Here is a 27,850-nt window from a genome sequence, read left to right on the forward strand (position 1 = left end):
GCAGCAGCGTTCGCGAGTGGGCAAAGCAGCTTCGCAAGCCCCCGTGCAAAGCCCAGCGCCGGGCGTTAGGAGAGGAGCTCGGCGGCTGCCTTGGCTGGACAGCAGCGGGAGGGCAGGTAGGTACGGGTCCAAAAGTTTTCCTTTCTTTTTCGGAACACGAGACGTCAGAGAAGCAGGTCCCTCCAAGAAATGCCATTTCAATAATTTTAATAAGCAAAATAGGAAACAATTTTAATAACCAAAAACAGAAACCAGTCTGAATAAAACTACAATAGACCAGGTTTTTTAATATTTTTCATATCATAAGCAGGATTTGAAATTGATCCCTTCAGAACTTTACATGAAATAAAAACAATTTTTTTTCCGCTGCTGCAATGTTTTGATTTCAACACAGTTGAATCAGTAAAAACCAAAGATCGTTTTCTGATGCATGACTAATATCCACAATATTTAAAACTGCAAGCACCATGCTGTTCATTACAATCTTGTTATTACTGTTAATTTATAAACTAATACAAACTTAAAATGCATCCGGCCAGCAGTGCCAGCTATCCTAAAAGGAAACTAAAAAATAAGTTTTCATTTTGGTATTTTTGTCAGTGCAACGTAAATCCTTTTACTGACCTGCAGGAGGAAAAAAAAAAAAAAGTAATAAAAACACCCATAAGACTCCAAACTACTACTACTATACAACTGCAAATAAATTTTGGCTAAAACTTTCACTCGCTGCATAGGGAAGCAGAGAAGCAGATTACAAATCATTGCCAAAGAATACACTTAGAAGTTGCAGTATGTCTTCTTAAAAAAAAAAAGTTTGAGTTTTATATGCTTTCCCAGCCCCTCATCCGCTGCTGCCAGTGAGAAACCCAACTTCAGTGGCAACACGGAGCCCTCGCTGCTACTGCAGCTTCACTCCTAACGCGGAGGAGGGGTTTTTTTTTTTTTTCTTTATTTACCGAAAATCAAGGGGCAGTTGTTTCTTAAAAGGAACTGGTATCTCGTCCGTCCTTCGCTTCCTGAGTGTACAATCAGAAGGGAAACTATATGGCCAAGCCTGACCACTCCAGGCTGGGAATTGTCCTGAAGGAAAGAGCTTCGCTGCCACTTTAAAGCATGGAGTAGGCTCTAGTGACCGATGGGAGTTTTTCCCTGTTAAGTTTAGGTTTGTCAATGCCATTCAGGCGGTTTTGCTTCTGCCCCAACAAACAAAAACCAAAATGAAAACTAAAAAAAAAAAATACAACTTAAAAGTGCACCAGATATACAAAGTTGTTTTTTTTCTAATGCAAAATGCCCATAACTTTTTTCCTTAAGTATCTCTTTAATACCAAACAAACCGTATAACCAGCCTGCTGAAATGTTATTTTGTTTTTGTGTTTTTTTTCTCCTGTGCGGTTTGAAGTAGCAGATATTTACAAGCTAACAACCATAAAAGAAAATAAGAGAGCAAAACCAACGAACAAAACTGCACAAGCAGTAAAAAGTTTGATAACTTGTGATGCTTTTCTTATCGATGAAACAAAACAACAACAGAAATCTATGTTCGATGATCAACATGCTATAGTTAAACAAGAAAATGGTACAAAATAGAAATTATTACCATACATGTCCAGCATGCAGGATTAATATTTTTAATGCAGATTTTCGTATTTTTCTATATAATCAAGCAGGCAATAAAACTGATGAGTTTTTTTTCTTTCTTTCTTTCCTTTCTGAGATTGAATGTCCCATCTGAGTCCTGTAACTTATTTCTCAAAGCAGGCAATATATGAAGAGTTTGCATATATTGTCCTTTTTATTTATTCTCTTTTTCCAAGCAGGTAAATTGTGCATGAGATGGTGCTGTATATGTCCTCTCTCTTTCCAAGCAGGCAGTATGTTACAGATGGCTTGTTCATTGTCCTTTTTTATTATTATTCTCTTAAAGTACATCTCGTTCTGCAAGCAAGCGATCTATAAAACGCTTCACTTGTCCTTTTCTCCTTTGCCTCTGCCTCTGTCCCTCTCTAACTCACAAACGAAAGTCAAAAAGTTGCACTTTACCTCTCCCGTCCCCACCCCCAGCCTACTTTTCCCACAGCTACTCTAGAAGACTGGATGCTGCAAAAAAATCGAGTCTCTATTTTTCTCTCCTTCTTTCTCTCTAGTCAAGCAGACAGATGGATGGAGATGTCAGAGGAGGGTGGGAGCGGGGGGGAAGGTGACGGGGGTCAGGTTTGGGGGGTGGGGAGTTTTGTTTGTTTTTTAATTATTTTTGTTAAGCACTCACATGAAGAACTCAGGGGAAGACGGGTTGTCACTGGTGGAGCCGGCCTCTCTGAAGCCATTGCTGGCAAGTTTCTCACACTTGAGCTTGTAGGCGTCTCTCTCTCTGGCGAGCCGGGTCACTTCTTGCTTGAGCTGTTCCACCTGCTGAATGAGCTGGGTCTTTTCGTTCTCCAGGTGGTGTTTCTGCTGGACACGTTTATACCTGCAGGACTGGGCATAGCCCCTGTTCTTCAAGGTCCTCCTCTTCTGCTTGAGGCGGATCACCTCGTCTTTGGTGAAGCCTCGGAGGTGTCTGTTGAGCTCCCTCACAGACATGGAGACCAGCTGGTCATCCGAGAACCGGTCCTCCACGCTGCTGGAGGGGGGATGCTGCTGGTGCGAGTTCTGGAGCTGCTGGGAGGAGCTGGAGGAGGTGGAGGGAGTGGGAGAGGCCTGGTGGTGATGATGGTGGTGGTGGTGAGGGTGCCCGCTGCCAGCCAGGTCTTCGTGAGTGACCGCGGGGTACTGGTGGTGGTGTTGGTGATGGTGGTGATGGTGGTGGTGGTGGGCCCGGAAGCTCTCGAAGCCTTGCAGCTGCTGGGACACCTGGTGGGACCCAATGAGGGCTTCAACAGCGTCCTCTGGGGTGAGGTTCAGCGCCTCGGGGTTCATCTGCTGGTAGCTGTTGGCCATCCAGTACAGGTCCTCCAAGTGGGTCTTCTGCTCGGTGGGGCTGAAGCTGGGCGAGGAGGGCACGGAGCTGCAGGGGGTGCTGATGGGGGTGGAGGAGACGGAGCCGGCGGGCTGCAGGCGGGTGCAGTGCCTGCCCGAGCGGTCGTTCCTGCCCAGGGGCTCCTTCTTCACGTCGAACTTCATCAGGTCGAAGTCGTTGACGTACTCCATGGCCAGGGGGCTAGTGGGCAGCTCGGCTCCGATGCTGAGCTCTCCGGCCATCGCTGTCTTGCGGGCACCTCTCCCGGCGGAGGGGGCTGGAGACCTCACTCCAGCGCGCAGCCTGGCAGAGGGCTGGCCGCGCTCCCTTATTCCAAACCAACTTTGGCTTTGCTTCCTCGCTTCCTTTCCTCCGCTCCCCCTCCACCGCCGCCTCCTTCTCCCGGCTTCTGGGGCTTCTTCAGTCCGGAGCAACAAAGCCAGGGACGAGCCGGCACCCGGGGCCGCCTGGATGTCTCCTGTCTTTTTGTATCAGCGTTTGCAACGCCCCGCAGGCTGCAGCAGCTCCCGGCACTTAGACACCCGGTTGCAAGGAGAAAGGAGCAGCAGCAGGAAGGGCAAAAGCAAAACAAAACAGAGATGCTGCCTTCGGGTCTGTGCAGGAGGAGGAAGAACGGTGCAAAACGTCTAGCCCGTGCCCCCGTCTGGGTTTTGTAAGTCCGGAGCCTTCTCCCCGCGGCAGCAGAGCGCCGGAGTCTGCCGCAACTTTCCAGCCCGAGCAGGCGGCCGGGGGAGCGCACTGGCTATTCGGCGGCGGCGGCTGGGCTTTGCACGGGAGTTTTCGCTGGCTCCGGCAGCGCAGGGGAAGGGGAGGGAAGAGGGGGAGGAAGGAGGGGAAGGAGGAGGAAAAAAAAAAAAAAGGAGGAGAGGGGGGACGAGAAAAACCCAGGTCTCCGCTGTAGCTGCCGCCTCCAGCGCTCCTTGTGCAGCTGTGATTCGCAGCGCAGCCCCCCTTGGCTTCTTATACGGCCGTGCCCGCCGAGAGCGCGGCGGGGGCCGGGGCCGGCGGCGGCCGCGCCAATGGCAGCGCGGCGGCGGGGCCGGGCCGGGCCGGGCGGGCGGCGGGGCCGGGCGGCGGCGGCGGCGGCGGCGGCGGCGGGGGCGGGGGCGGGGGCGGTGGCGGGGGCGGGGGCGGGCCGCGCCGTGACAGCTCGGCAGCGCCAGCTGAGCGGCCGCCGCTCCCAGCCCCGCTCCGCCGGGCGCTCCCGCTCGCTCCCCCCTCCCGCGCCACCGCCGCCTCTTTATTTATTTATTCCCCCCCCCCCCCCTTCGGCCTCTGCAGTCCACAAAGGAGGAGGGCTCGGGGACATCCTGCCCGTCCCTTTGTTCTAAATATAACAAAGTCCCTCTTCGCCCGCTGCCGTCCCGTAGCAAATTTCAAGGCAGCAGCTTCCCCCCGTCCCACACACACGCATCGTCCCTTCCAACTTTATGTAAGCGTCCCCGATGCGAAGATAGCGCGGAAAAAAGCGGCCGCGAACGAGCACCGGGTCGGGCCGGGGAGGGAGCGCGGGGTCTGCGGGGTGGCGCCGAGGGGATGCGCAGGGACCCGGGAGCGAGGGAAGCACCGGCTCGGCAAGGCTGTCAGCTCTCCTTACACAACCGGGGAAATCCTCCCGGTTACAGGAAGCAAATCTCTCCCTAAAGTAAAGCAAAGGCATTGACACAGACAATTGCAAATATTAGGGAGAGAAGGGAGAAAATATAATTACATTTCAGTTCTGAGGGGACCGTGTTTGCTTTCCTCTGCTGTTCCCTGAGTGAGTGACTGCATGCAAAGGAGGACTCGGCTTGTAAGGTTTTTTAGTTTCCTTTTTTTTTTTTTTTTTGGTCCGGTAACAGGAATTCTTTTTTTTTTTTAACATTTTGTAACGATTAAGGGAGATTAGGGCTTCTTTTTACACTGTTTTTACGCTCAAACAGACAGAAAGTGCGACCCCAAGTGTCCGTTTGGAGAATAACAGCTGCTTTTCACGGGGAAAAAACACCCGGAAAAAAGGGGACGGGCGGGCGGGAGCGGAGCCGAGCGGAGCCGAGCGGAGCGACGCGGGAGCGGCAGCGGGAGCGGCAGCGGGAGCGGGGCTGCGGCGGTCCCGGCCCCGCCGCGCTGCTCCGGAGCTGCGCCTCCGCGCCCTGCGCCTCAGCATCTCCCATATTCCCCCCCTCACCCCAATTTATTTAGCCAAAAGAACAAGAAAAAAAAGTTCAAGATCTGCCTGATTTTCAGAAATTCATTAGGAGGGAACTGCCTTTCTGGAGCTGGGACAACACTGCGAAAGACCCCAGGCGGAGACCCCCCCCCCGCCGTCGGTTCCTCCCTGCCGGACCCGAGCGCCGGACCCGGGGCGATGCCCGCAGCCCAGCCCTGCTCGTCCCGCTGCTCCACATCTCCGCGGAGCCAGCCGCGGCCGCGCAGGGAACCGAGGAGGCAAAAGTCGCGCAAAGTACCCTCCCCTTCTACCCCCCAAAAAAATTCCAGGGTGTCCCGCCGGCAGCGGGCCGGAGGGAGGAGGTGGAAACCGGGGAGGGGGATTTGGACGAAATCCCCCCTCCGCAGTACAGGCGCTCCGGGGCTTAATTTCGTGTGGCAATGCCTCGTTTGAGTTTTTCCCCACCACATTTGGAGGAGACATAACTCCAGTCGATACCGCCCGAGGGCGGCCAGCCCCGGTGCTCCCCAGCGTTGTCGTCCCGGGGGTGAGCGAGTCCCTCCGCACCCCCGATCCCGGCTGAAGCGGGACTGCGCTCCCGCGGCACGCACACCTCCCTCCGCAGGCTGCCCTGCTCCAAACGCGTGTGTGGGAGGACACGCGTGGAACCCCGGCTCTCCCCGCGCCCTGCGTCCCCCACGGGCAATGCAGCGCCGGCGGTGCTGGGCGCTTCGGGGTCCCCACGGGCTCCGCGCTGCTGGTTTCCCATCAGTGCCAGACCTGGGAAATCGCCGTCTTTGCGCTGTTAACGAGCGGCCCCGAGGCACAGAGCGGCGGAGAGCCCCGCCGGGCGCCGTGCCCCTCCGCAGACAGGCCGGGGCCGGGCGGGGGGACCGGCCACCCCGGCAGAGCAGAGGGGGCAGGAGCTCGGCGGTCCCCGTCCGGCAACTGCTGCCTCCCTGGGGGCCCGGGGAGAGCCGAGAGCCTCCCGTGGGGGTCCGATGCAGTTATTACTTATGAGGTTCCGGATGCTGCTTGGGGAAAGCTTTGTTTTTACCTGCACGTTAAACGTTATCGTTGCCAGTGAGGGAAAGGGGACCCTGGCCAGCACTCGGGAAGCTAGGATGCAGCCCTGCAAAATGTGCCATTAGATGGATAATACTTTTTCCTCTCATAATTACTGAGGTATATTCACAAGGTGGAGCTACTGAAAGGCGGAGGAAGCATTGATCTGATTATCTCCCTGTCCATACACACTCTGTCCCTGTTCTTAATCTTTTAAACTGTGAATTACAGATCGGGTTTGCCCGTCCATCCTCATCGTCATAAAATTTCGGGGCACTTTCTGGGTCCGTTCCCTTGCTCTTCTACCCCTCGCTCCCCTCTACAAAATACATCCCACAAAACTTGCGGCGTTACGCGGCTGGCTAAAGTGAGAACCGCTTTGTGCCCCGAATGCCCAGTTAAAGGCCAATCTTGTTTATTGTAGAGGTTTTTATGTGGCCACCAAAGGTTATTCTCACTGGGATTTATATGGTAGGGGGGATGCTCCTCCGCGCCATCAGGGGTTTTTTTAATAAGGATTGGGGAAGAAATAATGTTGCTGGCGCAGAAGAGGATTCCTGGGCTGAGCAGCCCAGCGAGGCAGCTCAGGAAGAGTTTCCCTCCCTCGGGGACGAGCCGCCGAGCCGCGGGGCCAGGCGGCCGCGGGCGCGGTGCTGCGCGCACGGGGAGCTCCGCGCACCCCGGCCCCGCGCAGGGGCAGCTCCGCGCACCCCGGCCCCACGCGGGGGCAGCTCCGCGCACCCCGGCCCCGCGCGGCCGCCCGCACCCTAAAAACCTCCGCGGGGCAAAGCGGCGGCCCCGGCGGCTGCCGGCTTCTGTGGAAAGGGTTTCCCGTCCCCTCCGCGCCCGCGGAGGAACAGTACCGCCCTTGGGGGGGAGAGGCACCCACCTGCCCGGCCTCGCAGCGCCGGGGCGCAGCTCGCCTCCCCCCCCAAGCCTTCCGGGAGATTTTTGTTTAATTGCGACCGTCTCCCTACACCCCAAAGCTGCTAATCGAGCGGCTTTAATTTTTTTTTTCTATTTTTTTAAGATCCGTTTTTTGAAGGCTAGTTTCGAGTAAAGAATTACTTCTTCCCGCTCTCCCTCGTCTCCCCCCTCCCTTTCGCAAACTCCCGGCCAAAATCGGGAAGAGTTCAGAGAAAATGATACTGTCATTTCAGATCAGCTCCATCCGGCGTGTCCGCCCAGGGCAGGGCACTGGGGGTCCTTGAGCCACTGAAATTTGAAAGCTCGCCCTTAAAACTGGAGCATATAGATACCTATACGTGTCTGGTTTGGTAGGGCTTCTGCCTGAACCGGGGGGGTGACATTCAGAAAGGGAATCGTATTACGGTGGCATCCCAATCCCCAATTCTTAGAAACAGCAGGTCTAGGTAACTGATAAAAAATAAGACGACTGTTAAATATGTATTTTCCCTGCTACTGGTTCTCTGAGAAGCGCTCCTCGGTTTTGGTAGCTGACTGCTACTTTTCCCCCAGAATTAGCTTTTTCACCCCATAATATTAGTGGGATACGTTGGCTGAAATGGTAGTTTTGTTAACAAACAAACACCCAAACCGAAATCACCCATGGCTGGCAGCCGGCACTGATGGAGGAAAAGGACATCACTTTCCTAATTCTTACCTCCCCTCGCTTGATTTTTAATTTCCCAAACTGCAAGCAGACACCGTGCTGTTTGTCAGGATTTTTTTCCCCTGTGTAAGCAGCGAGGGACCTGGTTAATCATCTATCGCAGATACATGTGCATGAGAAAGAAAAGTGTTGATGTTTGCTTGTTCGGGCTGATGGGAATGGCCCACGAATTTAGGATTAAATTACTAATGGTAATCATAAGTCTTTGTTTCCTCTCGCTCCCTCTCTCTTTTCTGCGGGGATTGTCAAAGTAAAGCGCGCAACATTCTTTGGACAAAGTCTGCACAGCAGCTTTGCAGTATAAAATAAGCTATTGTACCCTCCTGGGTTAACTGGGATCTCTTCGGATTTTAGCCTGAACCAGTTAAGAGCGGGGCAAATCCCAGTACTAACTTTAGACACGTTTTCACAGGTGGATCTGTGACAAGGGAGTGGAGCAACACTTCTGAAGGGTAGGTTTGTGTGGGGGTATTTTTCTTCCCCGAGGCTTCGCAGTGTCCAGCATTAAATCCCCGCTTGGGGAGGGGGGGATCGGTACGTCCGGGCGGGGGGTTTGGGGTTTGCTCGGTCGCGGGGGGGTCCTGCAGAGTAAGCGCACCCGGACGGCTATTGCTACGCGGGACGGCGGAATTTAGGGGACTGATCTGAGCGCAGCACGGTTAATTAAAACCCTGGCCTCGCTTGTGTCGGCAGCGGGGGGGCTGGTGCGGAGCTGCTCCCCGGCGCAGGAGGTGTCACCTGCCCGTCCCCGAGCCCCCTCCGCGCTGGGATCCCGCTCTCCAACAGCGCTGAAGGCGGCTGCCGGCCCCCGGCTTTGGGGGGCTGGGGCGGGGGGGGGGGGCGCGACGGCTCCTGGAGGGGGGAATCCCGGCGGGCGGAGAGCGCGGAGCGGCCCGCGGGGCTCCGCACTAGCGCACGGCGGGGCTGATGCCCGGGCGAGGCTCCGCGTCCCTGCGAGGCTGGGTGGCTGCAGGGATTTTTTTTGGGGGGGGGGAGCAGTGTCCCCCCAGGGCCCCCCGCTGCTCGGGGTCAGCCCGGGCCGGCAGCGCCGGGCGCAGGGCTGCTCGGGTGCGCGGCCCCGGGGTCTGGAGGGGGGGCTGCAGCCGTGCCTTTCCTCCCGCCTTTTTGTGCGGAGAAAGAAGTGCAACTCTCCAGTGGCCCCCTCTGCAGTTTGCTCGGGGTCTCGCTGCACCCTGGGGAGGGAAAGGGGGGCCTTCGAGACGAAATGGCAACATTTCACCCTCTTCTATAACGTCCCACGAGGGCGTCTTTGGCAGGGAGGTAAGCAGAGAGCAGAAACATTCTCCTTCTAGTTATTTCTTTCAGCCTTAGCCCCATTGTACCATGAATGAATCGACCCCAACTTGTTTTCAAGGGAATTTGTCTCTTTCTCATCATCTCCAAACTCTGCAGTCTCATCATAGCTCCTTCTCTAATACACCCTCTTGTATTATTCCCCTTGCCAGCATGGTAAAAATTGTTTCTAGCAGAAACACCTGATCCAGAAGCACAAAATCCCCTGTTCAAGCCTTCCTAGGATCAGCTTTCCTCCTGTGCTTGGCTGAGTCCTGCTTCCCGCTTGAACCCTGGCATGCTGAATTCATTATCTGAGCCCCTTCAGGAGCATTTAGCTAATAAGCAGCACCAAAACCTTTCTGAGTGATCAGAATTCGCCTTTTGGGACTGAAGTAGCCAGTAGAAGCTGAAGAACTGTAATTACTCCAGACGTATTTTGCAATGGCATTTCGTGTCATTCAAATCTTTTTCAAACACTTCAGAACTTGGACCACATCTCGCTAGAAAAAAATTTATCTCCAGCTTATCTGCTTCCCTTATGAATACAGAGGTACTGCACAGATGTCTGGGTGGGAAAAGTGATCTTCCCAAGGGTTTTTGTTTCCTTGGAAGGGATATAGAAAAGGAAGATGTCAGGGAGACAGGGAAAGTGTCCTGGACCTATGCCCAATGTCACAAAGTCATGAGCAGCCGGGAGATCTTCCAGAAAAGGTCAGCCCCCCTTTCTGGCCACAGTCTGTTGCCTGTTTTTCCAAGGGGCTCAGCAGGAGACTTTCTTGATGATCAGATCTTTAGACGGTCAAGAAGGAGGGAAGGAAGATCTGGCCTCAGCTGTGCTTGAGGAAACCCAGGACCATGCAAGCCCCTTTTCAGAAAGACCAGCGTTGCTGCAGGTTCAAGGGTCGCGGCACCAGAAAGGCTACTCACAGCAGAGCTGAGCGTGTCCCTGGGCCCTTGCAGGATCAGGGGGCTGTCGTTACAGCCCAGGAGTCCACGGGCATGCTCCGACACCCGCTGGGACCCGTACCCTTTCATTCAGACTGATTTGTAATTCCTTTTTATTGCACAAAGTCCTGGATCAAAAAAACTGCTTACATATAGAAAATTTTCGGAATTCCCTTTCCAGCATTTGCTGCATGAGGATTTAAATATAATCATAAAGCCTATACTGTATATTCTTCTTTGTGCTCTTTGCACCTTTAGTCCCCATTAGGGATTTTGTTTTGTTTCTGTTTTGACAGCCCCTGTATATATGTGTTTGTGGTTGTTCTGTACTGTTTCCTGATTTAATATCAGTGCAGTTACAGGAGAAGGATGCACCGTTAGCATTTTTTGCTCAAAGTATTTTTCAAGCTCCTTTTTGATGTACTGGTCAGGTTTGCAGCTTCTGTGCTCTTGTTGATCAGAAGAGGATCAGGTTTATTGTGCCCTTTGGGAATGAAGCTCTCTATTCACCTAAGGAAATGCAGCTATCTTCCTACACTAGCCCCTCCGTATAGCTCCAGGTGCAGAAGAAAAGTGAGGAAGTATTTAGTAGAAAGCTATTATTGAGTGAAATTAAAGTCCTTTTGTGCATTTCTGAGAGATAAAGATGAGCCGAACTGGAAACGAGGTGGCTTCTGCAAGCCTCCACCTTCCTCCCCAAACATTTTAAAGTCCTAAACATGAGAAGGGAAAAGAAGAGAGACAAAGAAAGGGAATAATTCTGGGGAAATGCTTTTGTTTGCTCTCCTTGTTAGCCTGAGGAACACTTATTCAGCTGTTACCCAGACAGGGGAAAGAAAAAGACTCCCAATCTTTGTTTCTTTTACATATAAACAGATCCAAAGCCTTGAATAGCCCCAGATCAGACGCTTTTAAAATCAGTCTCAGAGTGTAAATTATGCTCCGTTTGCCCAAACAAAATATTGGCTCATAGTGCAACTTGCCATTTTCTCTTTGGGAAATAAAACGGCGTTTTAGCATGCCTGTCTGTGTACTACTGTGTGTTGTGAACACCTCCCAGCTTAAATCTCACTAGACCTCCAGGCCCTGGAGATGTTTCCCATCATTGGCCGTTCCGAGGATCCTATGGAAGGTCCGAGGGGAGCGGATCTAACACGACTTGGCCAAGATGTGGCGAGGGCTTACGAAGCGCAGTGCTGTCCCTAGGGCAAGCTGCAGTTTCTCTGTAACTGTTTCTTTGCTTTCAGAGCTTCTCTGCAGAATGGTTAAATTAATTTGTGCGGGAGAGCCGGCAGCAGAGCGGTGCTCCAAATTCTCACCCAGTGTTTCCCAAGCTAAATGTTCTCCAGCCAAATTGGCCAGTTGCTGTATGGGTCATTCTGAGATCCCATAAATAGTGACCGTATCTCCTTGGCTGGAGAGAGGGCTCGCAGAAGAATGCAGCAAGGAGAGCGGCAGCGCGAGGTGAGCGCAAGCTGCTGTGAGAATGAAAGGTAGTCAGGGAAGGTTGCTTCATTTCTGTGTCTATTTTAATGGCAATCCTATGGGACACATCCGATTTGCTATACCAAGGGAGATCATTCCTGCTTGTTTTCCTCTGGCAGGATCAATTCCTCATATGTTAGTGGAGACAAAATGCACATCAAGATTTCCAGCATATACCCTGTAAGGCAGAAAAGAAACAGCTCCTGCAGCAATCCGTATATACCCATGCTACATCAGATTCAGTTATAGCTCTTCTAGCCAGCCTCTTTGGCTAAACAGCAGTACAGGTATTAATTAGGTTTTAAATATATATATATAAAAAAAAATACCCACCATGGCTGAAAATTTAAGAAAAAAAATATCTCTAATTGCTGTAAACTAATCTCCATATACACAATTAACTACCACTTTGTACAGTTTCTGAGCATTGTGGAAAAAACAGATTAGAGTCACCTGGACAGCCTTCTCGAAGACTCTCTATGCTTTCAGTGCGAGTGCCCTGTTTATTTTCAGCCTTAACTCTGTATTTGCAGGTTTTTTGATAACTGTGTTTTCATCCTTCAAACATCCAGATAAAAAGCTTCACCCCTTAAAGCTGTGATTACACCTCAGCAACCTCTCTCTTGGCAATGTATGTGTGGTTTCTGTTTTGTTTTGGTTTTCTGGCTTGAATTAACACATGTTTCAAACCTCTAATGTACTTCTTTAATAACTGGTTTATAAAAAAAGGAGAAGATAGAGAATTTCATCCAAGAATTCCCAGCTGGAGACATCTGTTCAGCAGCAAGTCACCTGATGAACAGCTCTAACCAGCCAAGTGTGAGTTATTTTTATCGGTTCAATGTTTTAAAAATAGATAATTTTTTTCCTTTTAATTGATACCTTTCTAGACATTTCAGTAGATGCCTACACTGGTCTTCATGGACTTGGATTTATTTCTCCTGAAGGATTAGTACAGCCCAAACCGAGTGATCCATTCCAAAACCTAGCTGGCTAGCTGAAACCAGTAGGAACCAGTTAAATGCTTGAAATGAGGGTTTCCACTAGGGTAATTAAGTTTCCCAAGAGGTGATGGGTTTGATGTATAGCCTGTCATGATGAGTTGCAGGCACTCAGCACCTCTGAAAATCAGACCATAGCAGCTTTCAGCAAATCTAAAGAGACGGGGTGTGTGCGCGTGCGAGCCGGAGCGAGCCGCAGATAGGACACACGTCTTCATTGATCTCGAAAGGGAGGTTGAACCGTTCTGGTTTGAATCACATGATTTGTCATGTTATGTAGCAGCTGTTAAGCTCAGGTGAGCTTGTAGGACCCTGTCGGTGCACTCAGCCCTAATCCTCCCTTGGTTTATTTGTCCATGCCACTACCTGGCTCCTCTGCAAATGGGCCAGTCCCAGCATTCCTCCTGCGGTACTCCTGAAGTGCTGAGCATCACTCCTGTCTGCTCCTCCCTACCACCCAGCATCCCAAAGGCCCTCTCCAGAGGACAGGGCTGATATTACATTTATTTTTCCGCTTTTCTTCTGTTCTCTGTGTTGTGTCTGGGAAGACTTGAGGCCCATAGGCTTTGCCTTGATTTGAAGTCTTTGCTGGAGCAGGACTCCGGTTTGACATGGGGAGGGTGACCCGAGAGATGACGGAGGAGGAGGGGTAGAAGGGCAAAAAAGGGACAAAGTGGATGAAGACGGCAATGTGGGACTGCACTGTGTGCAGCATGCTGTAGACCCTCCTGCTATCCACCTATGCAGAAAACTCTCAGCCAGTCTGCAAGCAGCTTGCCTGACTTCATTTGCCATTCATCAGCCTAAACTACTCACTCTTCTTCCACTGGGAAAAATGGGAGCTTTGAACTCTTCTCCGCACCCCAGCACATGGCAGAGTTCATTAAATGGGTGGAGAACATCAAGAGCCACTGCTTGCCTGCACTGTGCAGGCAGTGGGTACCCAGAAGAAAGCTGCCTGGGGAGCCCTTCTCCTGCGAACCACTGGAAGGGCTGAAGTCTCCCCAAGGAGAGTTTAGATGGGGGAGCAGCAGTACAGCCCCCCGATCCTTTCTGCATTTCACCTTTCTGCATTTGCTGCTGCAGGCAAGAGTGGGACATCACAGGTGGAGAACACACTAGGATCCTCCTTTTTTCCTTCCCTTTGGAATAGCTTTAATTAACCATTTTTTATCTTTCGAAAGAAAAAGAGGTTTTTCTCACTTGAGAAAAGAGAGGAAATGTTTTCCAAAAGCTGTATTTTAATTGACCCAGGCTCAGGAGCAGGGAGGCTGAGGGAAGAATTGCTGTCATGGAATTAACTTTATGAAAGAAAAGCAAATCTCCACCCTGTTTAAACATGGGGAAAACATCACAGAGGCATCCTGCTGCACCAAATGGTAAACATATCACTTATGGCTTCCTTTAGAGTTTTATGATGCTGTTCTCAATTACTGTGTTTGCATTTGTAATTAGAGTGCAGAACACATTGTGAAGGCAAATTATAGAGCTAACTTGTCCTTTCAAAATAACCCATTTGCTCAGTGTGCTCCCAGAAGCTTCTCTTTATTCAAGGGACTCCAGTGAAGGACTAACCTTCCCTACTGAAAGTGTTGGAATATACATTTGCTGGAGGGAAGGGAGAGGAGGAGAAACACATTTTTGCCCCAGGGCTTTGCTATGCTTGGGCCTGACCTTGAAACCACTGAAACTCCTGTGAGTTTCTATAAGCATGATCCTCCAGAAGTTTTGAGTAACTAATGGAATTGGGGGGGTGTGGGAGAAGAATCAGGTTTTTTGCTCTGCCACTAATTACCTCTGTGGCCTTGGTCATGTCACCTGGCCTTTTTTGTGCCGCCTTAATTGGCTAAAAATCTACTATGGAAGGGTTTGGATATTACTGTGCAATCACATAAATATGCAGAAGGTAAATATGCAGGGCTGCTAGTTGTCCTCCAGTATTTCGTTCCTTTGCAGGAAGGCAATTCTGAAAGCAGCTCTTTTGAGCTGATGCTTTTATGTTGCATTCAGTCTTTGTCCTGGACTCCCCTTACACAGGGGCTCATTCTCTATTTAGGTATAATGATGACACATTGTTTCGTGCCATGTTGCCCTAAGTGCTCCACCAAGTCTCCACGCAAAGACACCAGAGCTTCGGGCTGCTTGGCTTTGCTCGGTACCTCGCGGTGTTTCACTGAGCAATTTCTGACCAGCTGCACCACAGTGATGCCCCTTTGCTTTGCTGAAGCTGCCCAGCACCATCAGTGGAGCTCTGATCTTCCTTTAAGGCAGGTCGATTGTGCATACAGAAGACTGGAGCCTAGGCCAGCTGTGCACTTTGCCTTTGAATTCACCAGGGGAAAAACTGTATCCAAGTCTGAACTTGGACATGATAACACTCTACTTAGAGCGAAAAGGAAGCAAAGTCTCCAGTCATTACTGTTCTGCCCTGTCTGAAGAAGGATCTCTGCATTTGGGGGGTTTTTTTGCAAAACCTGCACTAAGCAGAAGACTTGACTTTGAACAGGTTTCCCTACAAGTGCAGGTAACATTTTCATCTCCTGTACCTTAGTTGGGAAGGCACAGGAAAGTGCCCCGCAGCATGCAGCTCTCCCATAAGCATGTCCTCCCCATTCCTGGCCATGAGGAGTTGCCTTTGCTTTGCTCTCCAGGAAAATTTCTCTCATTTAGGAAAATTTCAAGCTCAGTGCTTGACCCCTGCCTAGCACACTGCCCACTGGTGTCCTCTGCTCGTGTTCCAAGGCTTCATGAAACCAGGCCAAAATCAAATAAAGGACACCAAAAAAGGCTGTGTTCTCCCAGCGTGGCAGTGTTTGGAGGATAAAAAAGCCCAAACAAACCCCAAAACATTGCACTATGAGATTACTAGAGGCTCGGGGTTTTTTTTCTTTTTCACCGCTCTTCCCACTATGAAGTAATTTGTACAACTTTTACTCCTGCCACAGGTAATTCCTCATTTCATTTACAATACAGCTGCTTTAGAAGTTTGCCGTAGCACTGGCTCTCCCCTTGCCAATGCTCGTTTATTAAATTCCTTTCTTGGTATCTCTTGCATGGGTCAGGAACGTTGATTCCCTGGCCCCAACTTTCTGTCAGGTGCTTGTTCCTTCTGAGCAAAGGTTAGGTCACCTTCTGATGATTCATTGAAAATACTGGTTTTATTACTTTCCCTGGGTATGGGATAGTTTCCTGAAAGCAAGAAGCTGCAGCACATGGGATGACCTTCCCAAAAAGAAGGACTGACAAGGGGGTTTGCCACAAATTATGAGTTCAGCTTAATACCTTAGGTTTTTTGTTTTTTGGGGTTTTTTTTGTTTAATGGCATTAAATCCAAGAAAGTGCCTAGAGGAATGAGTTTGAACTTTATAAATTGTGGGATTATTTGTGAAGCGGTTTAGGAAGGGCATTTTCTGCCTTTCATATGAGGGAAGAAGAGAGATCCCAGCGTGGTATTTCACGGTGCCAGATGCACCCCAGTTTCCATAGCTGTGTGTTTAAAATATGGCCCAGGTTCACTGAGCAATGTCAAAACACATCTGCAGGGCTGACCAGGGAATGAAATACAGCTGCAAAATGGGCAAACTCAATTTTGTTGGGGGAACAAAAGAGAGAATGGTGTTTGTGATCCGGAGGATCACGTTTGAGAAACACATACTGTTTTTCGACTAGCTAGGATTTAAAATACGTATGTCATCACCCTGTCTTTGTTGCCAGTAACACTGTTTGCTTTGCTCTGCCACCGCGCTGCTCAGGCAGCTGAACGAGCCGGGTGGCTTTCCCTTCTGTTTCCAACTAGAGGAGCCCTGGCTCCAGCACCTTGCTCCCAGGGAGCCATGCAGGCTGCCAGCACCCCAGTGCCACCAAGGACAAATCCAGAGAGATATAGCCACCACAAAAGAAGAAGGTGTGAGATGCAATACGATGCTGTTTGTTTTCCTGGAAGGTCAATAGTTTTCCTAAAATTTCAGCTTCCTGTGCTTTCATTTTTGATGAAAGCCTGTTTCAGCAGCTGAAGTAAGAAAATATCCTGCATGTAACACGTGGAAGACTTTTTTGAATAAATGTCCTTCAATACGAGAGACCCTTACCTGCCTTATGAAATTGCATCAATATTTCAAGAAATAGCACAGAGGAAAATTCATATTCATGTTAGATTTCACAACGTGATTTTGCAACACCTACAGCAGAGTACCCATGTTTTCTGACAGTGCTCACAACAAGAGTGGAAGACAAGCATGTAAAAAAAAAATTAAAAGCTCTTTACTTGATGGTATCCTTGTAGTTTGTGCTATTTTGAACCTGTCAACTGCTTAAGTAACAGCTTGTCAGTGATTGCAGCCCGGCCGAATACAGGACCTGGTAGTATGGTTGCAAATTGTCAAGAGCTGAGTGATCTCCCGGGTTGTGATTTATGACTCCATGAACAACAACAAGCAAGGAGAAAAGGGCCTGGTAATTTTGGAAGCAGTTGTGGAAACAATTAGATCACTTTTTTATTAAGTCATTTATAGAATTCTTCCCTTTAAAAATTAGATCCTTGATGAGTGCATTTTTCACATACTCGGTTGCTTTGTCCTGTTTTTCAGTTGAGGTAAAATCCCAGGCTTCCCTTTGGAAAGGCTGCTGGGCAAGGTCTTTCACTTCACAGGGGCTGAGAAAGCTGCAGGGGCACACAGGACCCGCCTGAGCTCACCCACCAGCTCTGGCCCAGCTGCAGTTGAAGCCCTTTGCAAAGATTAATTCCTGCCAAGTCCTTTGCAGGAATTGTGCTGGTTTCTGCACCATTTTCTCACTGCTGGTTACTCAGATCTTTCTGCTGGCCTGACCTCTGTCTCTGACAGAGCTGCAGCCTCCTTCTCAGCTGCTGGGAAGTTTCTAGCACATCGCACGGTACAGGCAAATAATACCGGTAATGAAAACTTGGACCAGAGTTTTCAGAAGTGCTGCGGTTTGAGGTTCTTTTACCCTGGTTTTGTCCATTCTTCTTTCCAACAGCAGAATTACTTCGTTGTCATTATATTTCCACTTCCAATTTCTTCAGCAGCAGTTTGTGCCTTCTTGGCCCAAGAAGCTGAGCAGTACCAGGTCTCGTCTTTTTATAAGGAGCCAGTGGCATTTCTCTAGAAGTGCCCAGTGTCCTGCTATACCACCCCGCTGAGCCTGGGAACATATCTCAGAGTTTGCTAGTGGGCTAATGAGAGACAGCTAATATCTCTGAAAAGTCACATTTAACCAAAAATCTCTCCCCTCTCTCGTTTGCTTTCTTGGAAGTTGTCCGTCAGCGTTCCCATGTTGTTCTGCCCCGATGATACAGTCCCAGCATCATCATTTCTGAACTCTCTCACAGGGAAACTGGCTCCAAAAGTGACCAAAGCCACTCGGCGTCCTGGGAGCTCCCCAGAAGCCAAGGGGCCCCAGCACAGATTCAGGCTTCTGGGATGTGTCTTGAGTTATTTCGCACCATGGCTAAGTATACCATTAAAATGGGGATTTCTGCTATGAAAAATAATGAAAGATTAACCTGGAAAATGAGCTCTCGCTGTAGAGAGCCCCATTTCCCTCCTTCCCCTTCTTTCAAAGGGGAGGAGGGAGATCTTTACATTTCCCCAGCACCATGTATTGAGGGATGGGGAAAAGAGCTGTGCTGCGCCATATTCTCTAGCCCAATGAGAATGAGACTTACTCTCAGCTTTGAGTTTTATTATTCCCTTGCAAAACCCTCTTCTGTTGTGCTATGCACCAGCAAAAATCCTTTTTTATTGCCATTAAAAAGGTAGCCGAGGTGCTCATTATTTTTTTTTTTAATTATTTGTACAGAACTCGGCAAATAAAAATGGGTCCCGGATAAAAGGTGTGTCCTTTCTAGTAAAGCACAAAAAAAATCTTAATCTTTGGTCCAGAAGCAGTAGATTGCCACAAACAGTCGGCAGCTAAAATCATTAATCTTTGCTGCTTGCCCAACTGGTACTAGTAGTAAAGAAGATAATACACCAGCAGAATCAGTGACCCACTACAAATTGGTCCTGAAAGGTCCACCAGCCTAAATAGACTTTTGCTGATCCAACACTTGTTAGGAATCCCAACAAAGAGACTATTGGCTCATCTGATGAGCCGCTCACTATTGGGCCTTTTGCAATGGCTGGTGATGGATGACCATACCCTCTTTGAGGGGGAAGATGCAGCTCCTGGTATGGGGCCTTTTCTCATCTTAAATTTGTACTCAATAAATCACAGGTGCAGAAGAGACAGCATCAGTTTCATTACACCTACATGCTCCAGTATCAATCATGCCAACACAACGGACTGCGTACAGTTCATTTCGGGAGGCTCTTTCTGTTCCAATACCATTTCCATTCTGTTGTGCTTTAGCATTCCTAAAGTGTTGAGCCTCTGCAGCGAAACACTGGGGGAGAAGGATGGGATGCACTGTAATTGTGCTCTTTCTACACCAGACAGGGCTTAGCTCACGTACTTTGGTTTACGATGCCTTGCTATTGTTAAAGGTAAAGTCTTAAATAGTTCTGTAAATATAGTATCACCGATTCTGTGGCCATGACACATCACTTTCGTTTTTAACCTTGCTTTTTCATTTGCTCTTTAGCACAGACATTTAGGCTGGGTTGCAGCAATTGACCTGGAATGGTCCCCTTTTGTGGTTATAATATCATTTTTCTATCTGGTTTATGACATTTGTTTAGATGATGCTGTAATCCCCTACTTACCCTTATCTAAACCTAACTGTAACAAAGAAACAGTTTCAGGGAGCTTCTTCAGTGTTTTCTCATTTAAAAGAGTTTCTGCCGTGTTCTCTCTGGCTGGTAAACACACTGGGACCTTTGAAAGGTATATCCATTACGATTCACAATTTATGAATGTATTGCAGAGCTCCCACATTGTTATGTTAATTCCAATGTCAGCAGTTAAAATACACTTAAAACAAAGGAGGCTTTAGAGCTTTCAGACTTTATATTTAATATACATGACCAAATACTTTCATGGCATTAAATGTATGTCTAACACTCCTCATAAAAACTATGAACTATGTTTTTCAAGTATAATAAAAGGTAATAGATTATTATTCCCCATGTGTGTCCAAAATCCACTTTGCCATCTTTATACAGGAAGAGTAATTTCTTAGGGTCCAATTATACTCTGATTTGCATAGGAACAACTACGTTTTGTGCAATTAAGTTATCACAAAGTCCTGTCATTCTGTAGCATTCTGTTAATCTTTAACTCAACGAAAAGCCATGTCAGCAGAGCACCAACACAGAAAAGATGGGTGTTCAAAGGAACTGCAATAGGAGCACATTCAGGACTGTCAGACAGAACAAGCTTTTCAAAAGGACACTTCCATTCAGTTTAAACCTACAAGGGTGTTGGGCTGACACCTCCATTTATTTGCTGTAGGGCTATAAGGAGAGAAAGAGAGAGACTTTCAGTCTTATTAAAGCAGTATTTGGAATACAAAAAAAGGGATTCTTTTCCTCTGCTCCTTTTACTCTGTCTCAGCGGCAGATCATAAAGCACGGACAGCATTAATGCAAGACAAGAAAGTATTGGTCCTAACGTGCAGCTGAAAGACTTCATTTTCTGCAAACCAGCCACCAAATCTATTTATTTGTTTGTTTTTTACAATTGGTAGGGAGACAAAAAGGAAATGTATTTTTAAAATGTAGTTAGGAGTACAGAAGTCCCAGTAAACAGCATCTGTCTGCCACACCGCTTTGCGGAGGTCTGGTCCGTGAGCTAAAGGCAGGTTGTGGCTAACACCACCAGCGTGGTTCAGTGATTATTCTGGGCAGCTACCTGCAGCAGGTTCAGTTTCACAAGATTAAAATGGCAATTGATCTTTGAGAGAATATTTGAGGACAAAACATGATTATGTTCGTAACAGATCCTTAGCTGGTACGAATTGGCATAAGGCCATCGTAACCAGTAGAGAGCCCAGCTGCATCTCTGGCCCCGTCTACTCTCAACACACCGGGCACACGGTGATATACGAAGATATGGATATTGCAGGTAAAAGTTTGCAGGTTGGTTATTTCTGCAGGATTTCCAAAGCTTCCGTAAACGCAGTCCAAGCAGGTTCTTCCTGCTAATATTCTCATTACTTTCACTGAAAGCTGGCACTTATCTTTCCTGTTTTGTCTTGGGGATCTTTACTCCTGTGAACTCATATTATCTAATATTCATTTCGCTAGGTCAATTTGCAGAAAATGTTTCACTTTCAAGGTTGCTTCTAAATTTTTATATTTTTCATTTTTCATCTCAATTAAAAATAAACCATGCTGTGAGTCCGCTTTGTAGTTCTTTTATCATGCTACTAACTCTGTGCATTTTTTCACCTATATACTAATAAAAAGGTCTTTTTAATGTATATAAACATATATATAGCTCAGTAACGGGTTTTAGGGCTACTGTCCAAAGAAACTTTTCTTGTCTTTCATTTGCACAGTGCTGCAAAACCCAGTTTTAACTCAAAAGAAACTGTAAAGAACTCTTTGTTATCTTCATTTTGGCCTTAATCTATAATGAATATTAATAGCACTTGTAAGGTGAGGTGCAGATTAAAAGCATTAAAACATAGCTTGGATGTTTTCAAAGGTTGCATGCTGGGTAACATTTCTGGAAGTGCCAAAGGGCCGGATTTGTTAGTGCATAGAGTTGACTTCGATTCCTCTTTTTAAAGAGGTCTAAAGCTATGCAAAAGTACAAATAGGTATTTTATGTAAGGTTCAAAAGCACCTTCATCATCGCCAATGTAAAATAAAACTGAGGTGTTTTTGCAAATCCCTTTAGAAACTTGTTTGCACCGTTACAATCTCTATCTACATAACTTCCAAAAATGGGACTTTGTCATTTAGATGTCTTTGGAAAGTGTGCCCAATGTGCCCACGGGGATAGCACAGGGCTTTAGCCACAAGTGGAGTCCAGGCGATAGATTTTGTGTGGAAAACCAAGAAGGCCATTCACATAGGATTGAACTCTACTCCTGCCAGAGCCGGTGGCACAACTGCCACTGATGGTCAGTGACATTGGTCCAGGTCTACTGGGACTCGTCGAAAATGGCAAAACTCTGCTCTTGCCCTTTTAGCGTTGCGTCTGCAGCTGAACGCTAATAACCACTGCAATAGCAGGAAGCTTTCTCCCAGGGACATCGGCTTATACACGAGTCTGGCAAGATGTCAACTGATTTGGCAGATGAGGGCTTTAACGCAGTCCATATTGCTTCTGGTGGAAAGTTTAAGGCCCGGTGAGACCTCGTGCATAATGCTGGGCTGCACCCCAGTCTTTCTGGACAGGGCTTTTTGGCTTGCACAGGCTGAGGAGCCCAAACGGAGCATTGCACTCATGTGCATGCACGTGTGAGGACACGTGGACCTTGGACAGTTTCTACCACGTGCTTGTATTCACATCTGCTGCCCTGAAACAACCCCCAGAAGACTCTTTAACCCACAAAATGGATGATGCAATGCATATGGCCTCTTATTTCAGTCCGAAACCAAATTTTCTCAGTGAACGTGCAGGCATTGCTACCAACAAGCAAGGGAGATGAGAAGGAAGCGCTTGTATTTTTGGCAGCACGTATCGTGAATTAAGGTGGGACTAATTACATCCCGTCGGATATCAAAGAGGTGTGACTGAACACCGTGTTACAGAACATGTAGAAGAAAGTGCCGGTTTGGGGAGGTCAGTTTAAAGCATCTGAGGATAACCTTGAAAATACTGCTCTTGAGTGGTTAAGAAAGTTTGTCTTGACTGGGAGGGTTTTTGTGAAATACTTCGCTTGTGTGGGTCAGGAGGTAAAAAGCGGGATTAAAGGGCTGCCGGCTGAAGGGAAATCTTAATCCATTCCTCGCAGAAACCAATGGGGTCCGGACTGCTCTCAGGCAGTCAGGAGCCATGCAAATAATTCTGGAAAATGTTCTCATAACCAGATAAAAGAGCTGATTTAATAAAATTATTATATTGTCAGTTTATGGTTTTACTTAGAAATCTTTTGGCCTAGTTCAGGTAAAAAAAAAAGTCACCAGCTTTAGTTCTTCTGCAGAAAAAAGACCCCATCATTTATTAGATGAATGAAGATATCAATTTCTGTTTAAACATTAACAGGGTGATGCCAAATATTAGTCAGTTCCTAATAATTTTGAGGGATTAAAAAGATAATAAAAGTAATAGTCCATTACATTACCTACTTCAGCAAGATTGTAATGAATGTAATAAATTCCAGATCAGGGTTATAACAACTTCCATCTATTTAAAATGAATTTGTAGGGTTACTTTCATTAACTATGTATATGGAGAAAATGATCTGACATATTACTTTAAAAGAGCTGTAAAACCGATTAGAAGGAAATATGCTTCCCAGACAGTGATCTAGGCCGCTGGGGAAATTTTATCCCTGGGAAGAAGGGGGGAAAAAGGAAAGGAAGAGGAAGGCATCTTAGAGGATGCTATTGCATCATGTCTTTAACGTGCCCCCGAAGCCGCTTTGCTCCTCGGGAGAGATTCGGGCAGTAACAACGGTCCGCGACCAGGAAAGGGATGAAAGCACTTTCTCTCCTGGCTTTTCTATTCCCTCCGCCTCCTTCCTCGGGAAAGGGTGGATCTGTTAATGAATAAAGGGTTCCTGCGCTGGGGATTTGTGCATGGAAATGAAACTGCATCTGGTTCTGGTATGGCCTTTTGGCAGCCCAGGGGAAGGCTGAGGCATTAAAGGGGACGGTGGCCTCATTGCTCGGAGGAGACAAGGGACCTAGCACTTGACTGCACTACAGAAATTACTGCTGCACCTAGAATGCAGCCTTCATTTATCAATTTCATAGCAAGGGGGAAAGGGAAAGGGAGGGGGGAAACCCAACATCTGACTGCCTTTTTCAGCTCACGCTACATCCAGCCACTGAGAGCCCTCCAAATCCAGCCATGTGTGTTATAAAGAGTCTTGGATAAAGTAACTTAATACTAATGATTTATACTTAATTGGACCTCTAAGTGATTAAAGTGGCAGTAATGAATGAGTAACATCCTTCTAATTCCCTTTTCCATTTGGCTTGGGCTGAAGGCCCTTTCTTTGTGCAGGATTTGACTTGGGGGTAAGCAATGCCAGTGTTTTTTAAGCTTTTAGTAGCACGTCTGGAATGAACTGCTTGAATCATGTTTACAATAAATGACTCCATAAGCATGCTACCAGGGCACTGATTTCTTTCTCTTTCTTTCTTTCTTTCTTTCTTTCTTTCTTTCTTTCTTTCTTTCTTTCTTTCTTTTACTAGATTAGCCAATTGTGAGGCTAATGAATATGCATTTGGCAACCCATGTTTGTGAGGCCAAGTCCCACGTGGGCATCAAAGGGTTTGAAATGTGCGAGCGTAAATATCAGCTTTGTCAAAATATTGATTCACTTTAGGAGTAACACAGCGCCCTCCCCCCTTGCGCTAATGTGCATAAGGATAAACCTGCTTTACGTATTTTTTTACTTATTTTATAGGACTTAATATTGCCAATTAATTGACTGAATTAGCTGAGATTTTCTAACTCTATACTTCAGTGCTCTTTCCCTGCTTTTTCAATCTAAAAATGATTGTTACCCTCTTTCTTCAAAAAAAAAAAAAATCCATAAAAATGTAGGTCTCAACACTTGCAATATGTAACTTTTTAGATGGAGGGAGAGATCCAGAACCTCACGTGTTTCCCTTTGTATTGGTAAAGGGAATACACGCAGCAGAAAGAGGGCTTGAAGTCGGAAGGAGATGTGCGGAGCGCTCATCTCGCGCTGGGGCAGGTCCCGTTCATCCCCTGCAGCTGGGGCAGCTCTGAGCTGGGGGAACAGCAGAGGAGCAATGAATTGTTTATAGCACTGTGCTAAATTGGCAGTTATTTAAAATTAATTTGGGCATGCTTACCCACATGCCCCAATTACACCGCTCACTGGAACATAGATAGGAGTGTACCACCTCTACTGTACGGTAGCTGGCGTGATGATGCTCTGATTGGGTTGTGACAGCAGAACTGCCATAATGCAAATAAAAAACCTAATAATAATGCTTGGGCTTCTTTCACACCAAACATTTGATTAATTTAGACAACCCCCCAGCTCTCTGTCGCTGTATGTTTTCTTATATGGCTGTGGTAGGTTTTGAACCACCCGGCTTCAGTGCAGTGGGAGATCATGTATTAAACGAAACCAGGAATAAGATACAAAAAATGGCATTATTTGGGATTTTTTTTTTTAATCCCTGATTCAGGAATATTTGATGGTGAGAAAGCTTTATGAAATAGCTTTGATTTCATCAGATATTGTCAGAGATGAGGACTATTCAGCAAGCGTGAAAACTCCCTCACCTGATTCTGAGGGCAGATTGCTATCAAAGGCTGGCTGCCGTCATGGGTAATAAAATTGTACTGCGGGTGTTGATAGAAACTGGCTAATTAATAGACCATTACTGTGCTGTCATTGACTAACATTAGAACCATTTGAGACTAGTTACACTGGCAAAAATCTGGAGGAACTCTCAGAGTCTGGTGAAACTTGGATTTAATTATGGGCTTTGACCTGAATTTTAGGAGTATATCATTTTTTCAGGTGCTGTCCACACTCATGTCCGAATTGTGTGGCTGCTCTCTATGAGGCAAACACTCGCACAGGGTTACACACCTCAGAAAAAGGGACAAAAGGAGGAATTTCGGCGAACGAGCAGCGGTGCCCTCACACCCCTCCTAGCACTTGATGAAGTTTATTCCCTTTTCACCTTTGTGAGGTTTGCCTGCACCTCCGGAGAAGGGGCTGTGCACCCAGACACCGAGCATCCCTCCTCTCCTCTCCTCTCCTCTCCTCTCCTCTCCTCTCCTCTCCTCTCCTCTCCTCTCCTCTCCTCTCCTCTCCTCTCCTCTCCTCTCCTCTCCTCTCCTCTCCTCTCCTCTCCTCTCCTCTCCTCTCCTCTCCTCCTCTCTTTTCTCAAAATTTCGGGGTCACCTTGACAAACTGGAGTTTGTGGGGGGAGGAACGGTTTGACACATTGGGTTTTCTCAGCCTTGCGGTTCCAGCCGGAGGTAATCTCAGTTAAACATCTTTTGGGATGGTGCAGCAATGATTCAGGAGAAGGCTGACAAGGACATTAGTAGGGAGTAGCAGGGAAGGGAGAGGTATTATCCAGAGCTACAGAAATTGCCTGGTCAGGAATACGAGAAATGAGAAAAAGTGAAGAGTGGAAGAAATAAGCAAAGAAAGAGGAGTAACAGCAGCATTTAACCCAGAGAGAAAGAGTCAAAGTGATTTCTGCAGCAGCGGGAAGGAGAAAGTATGAGGAAAAGTAAGATTTATGGAGGAGCAGCTAACATGAGATTGGAGCCTGTCAAAGGTTGAAGGAAACTAAAAAGAAATAAAATAAAATAAAATAAAATAAAATAAAATAAAATAAAATAAAGTAAAGTAAAATAAAATAAAATAAAGTAAAATAAAATAAAATAAAGGCAGCAAATTGGGCATTCTTATTGCTAGAAGTTAATCAGCCTTTGCACCCTCGAGGCTGCCCATCTCCGCCGAGCGCCTTGGGAAGCAATCCCAAAGGCTGCGCCCAGCTGCAGCAGCGAGGGCAGACAAGCAGCGCCTGGTTTCCAGCACCAAACCTGTGGCTGCCGTGCTCATGGCCGGGCCGTTCCCCAAACAAGTTTGCATCATCTGCGGAGAGAGATGGCAGGGCGGCGCGCAGCCTGGCAGGCAGATCTCCTGTCGCTTTCCTGCTAAGCTATTTCTGCTCGGTCCCTGTCCACAAAGCGACACGATCTTCAGAAGAAGAGCTGTGCACATGTCGCTTGTCGGGGCCCTGGGAGATGCTTCTCCTCTAGATCCCCCAGAACAAAGTGCATCAAACCATCTTAAAATGGAAGAAACACTGAACGTACGACCCCGTTCCCTGATAATCATTCCAAATTCTTCTGAAGAGCCTCATTCATGGCACAGAGAGTTCCCAGGAGGACTCGCTCTCTTCAAGGACTAGTTAGCTGTACAAACATACCATTTGCTTTTGCATCTCTTTGAACTATCCTCAAAACACCGGCGTAATAATTGGATACCCTTACCTCTGCTGGCCTGTGCGGCATGGGTCATATATGTAAACATCAAACTCAAATAACAACCCCCAAATTTAATTTATTTCTACCTAAACAAGTTCTTTTATCATAAAGCAATAAATTTGTCTTGGTGCTAGCAATTTGTTGCGGGTGACATAACACTGCAAATTGATTAATCGCTACTGTACACGACAAAATGAGAAAAGCAAGGAATTATTATGAATAGCGTCCATCTGATACAGTAGGGATTCATTATTCAAAAGTGTTAGCTAGTGGTTAGCTATCCCCTTGTTGCAGATTACATTCATTTGCAGAATCCTACATCATGCTTACACAAATCAACAAACATGCATTTATTAAGACATGGAATGAAAGCTATTAAAATGTGAAAAATTGCCTTTTTCTTTAGAAAAAATGAGTCAAGTTTGGTGGTAGCTTTTTTTTTTTGGTGGGGGATGTTTCTGTGTGGCTGAAGCAAAGAAGCTTATTACATTATTTCTGTGTTTGCATCCAGAACCAGTCGCATCAAGCTAAGTACATTGATATGGGTTGTTAGTGTCTTACAGTGAGCCTTCGTACTGCAGGCGGGAGGATTTGGTGTACCAGAGGAGTTGGGCTAAAATTATAAATGTAGTAACACAGGCGCTCTTTGCCCTTTCAAGCACATTTTAATTCTTAGCATTATATTTGTACCAACAGATTGCAATCATGTCTGAGCAACTTGTTCTTCTTGAGGTGAAGTACAAAAGGGTGAACAAAAGAAGAGCTCTTCCCTCTGATAAAGTACAGAAACAGTATTTAGGGCCAAGATGTTCCATGTTTCCCAGGCTGAACACCGGACCTCGTGTTAAGTATGAAATTATTCTGAAAAAATAAATTTTAGATGCAAACTATAGAAAAAGCATGATCTAGATCCCTTCTTTGCATAGCAGTGCTGGTATCTGAGGATCATCAATCTCTTCTGAGACTGGGAGCAAAGTTTTGTGTGTCCATCTCTATTGCACACAAGTGATGTATCTAAGCTTGTCATCACTGTCAGGCAATTCGTGTTCTCTGCGTAAGCAGGTCTCAGCACAATAACACAGAAAAAAGATTGGTTTAACTTTTGAGGAAGGGCATGAAGAAAATAGCATCTTTTCTTCTGTTCCTGTTTCAGGAGCTCTTGCACTCCCGCTTTGTGATGCTTCTACAGATAATAGGATTAAGGGCATCAAACAGCAAACTTT

The 27,850-nt window shown here is 47.3% G+C and overlaps 1 protein-coding gene across 2 annotated transcripts; it reads right to left on the reverse strand.

Annotated features, from left to right (window-relative positions):
• Window positions 1–225: 225 nt before the first annotated feature.
• On the reverse strand, window positions 226–3,992 carry MAFB (MAF bZIP transcription factor B). Of its 2 annotated transcripts, XM_075517196.1 has the most exons (2): window positions 2,270–3,992; window positions 228–624 (listed from the first exon to the last, which is right to left on the reverse strand). In XM_075517196.1, exons 1-2 carry the CDS (start codon window positions 3,199–3,201, stop codon window positions 597–599), a joined length of 960 nt encoding a protein of 319 aa, XP_075373311.1. In that variant the 5' UTR covers window positions 3,202–3,992; the 3' UTR covers window positions 228–596. The 2 variants fall into 2 exon arrangements, with proteins under 2 accessions (XP_075373312.1, XP_075373311.1); XM_075517197.1 differs by having other exon boundaries at window positions 226–3,989.
• Between the last annotated feature and the right edge of the window lie 23,858 nt (window positions 3,993–27,850).

This window comes from Mycteria americana, chromosome 14 (genome assembly GCF_035582795.1).
Source record: "Mycteria americana isolate JAX WOST 10 ecotype Jacksonville Zoo and Gardens chromosome 14, USCA_MyAme_1.0, whole genome shotgun sequence".
Lineage (NCBI taxonomy): Eukaryota > Metazoa > Chordata > Aves > Ciconiiformes > Ciconiidae > Mycteria > Mycteria americana.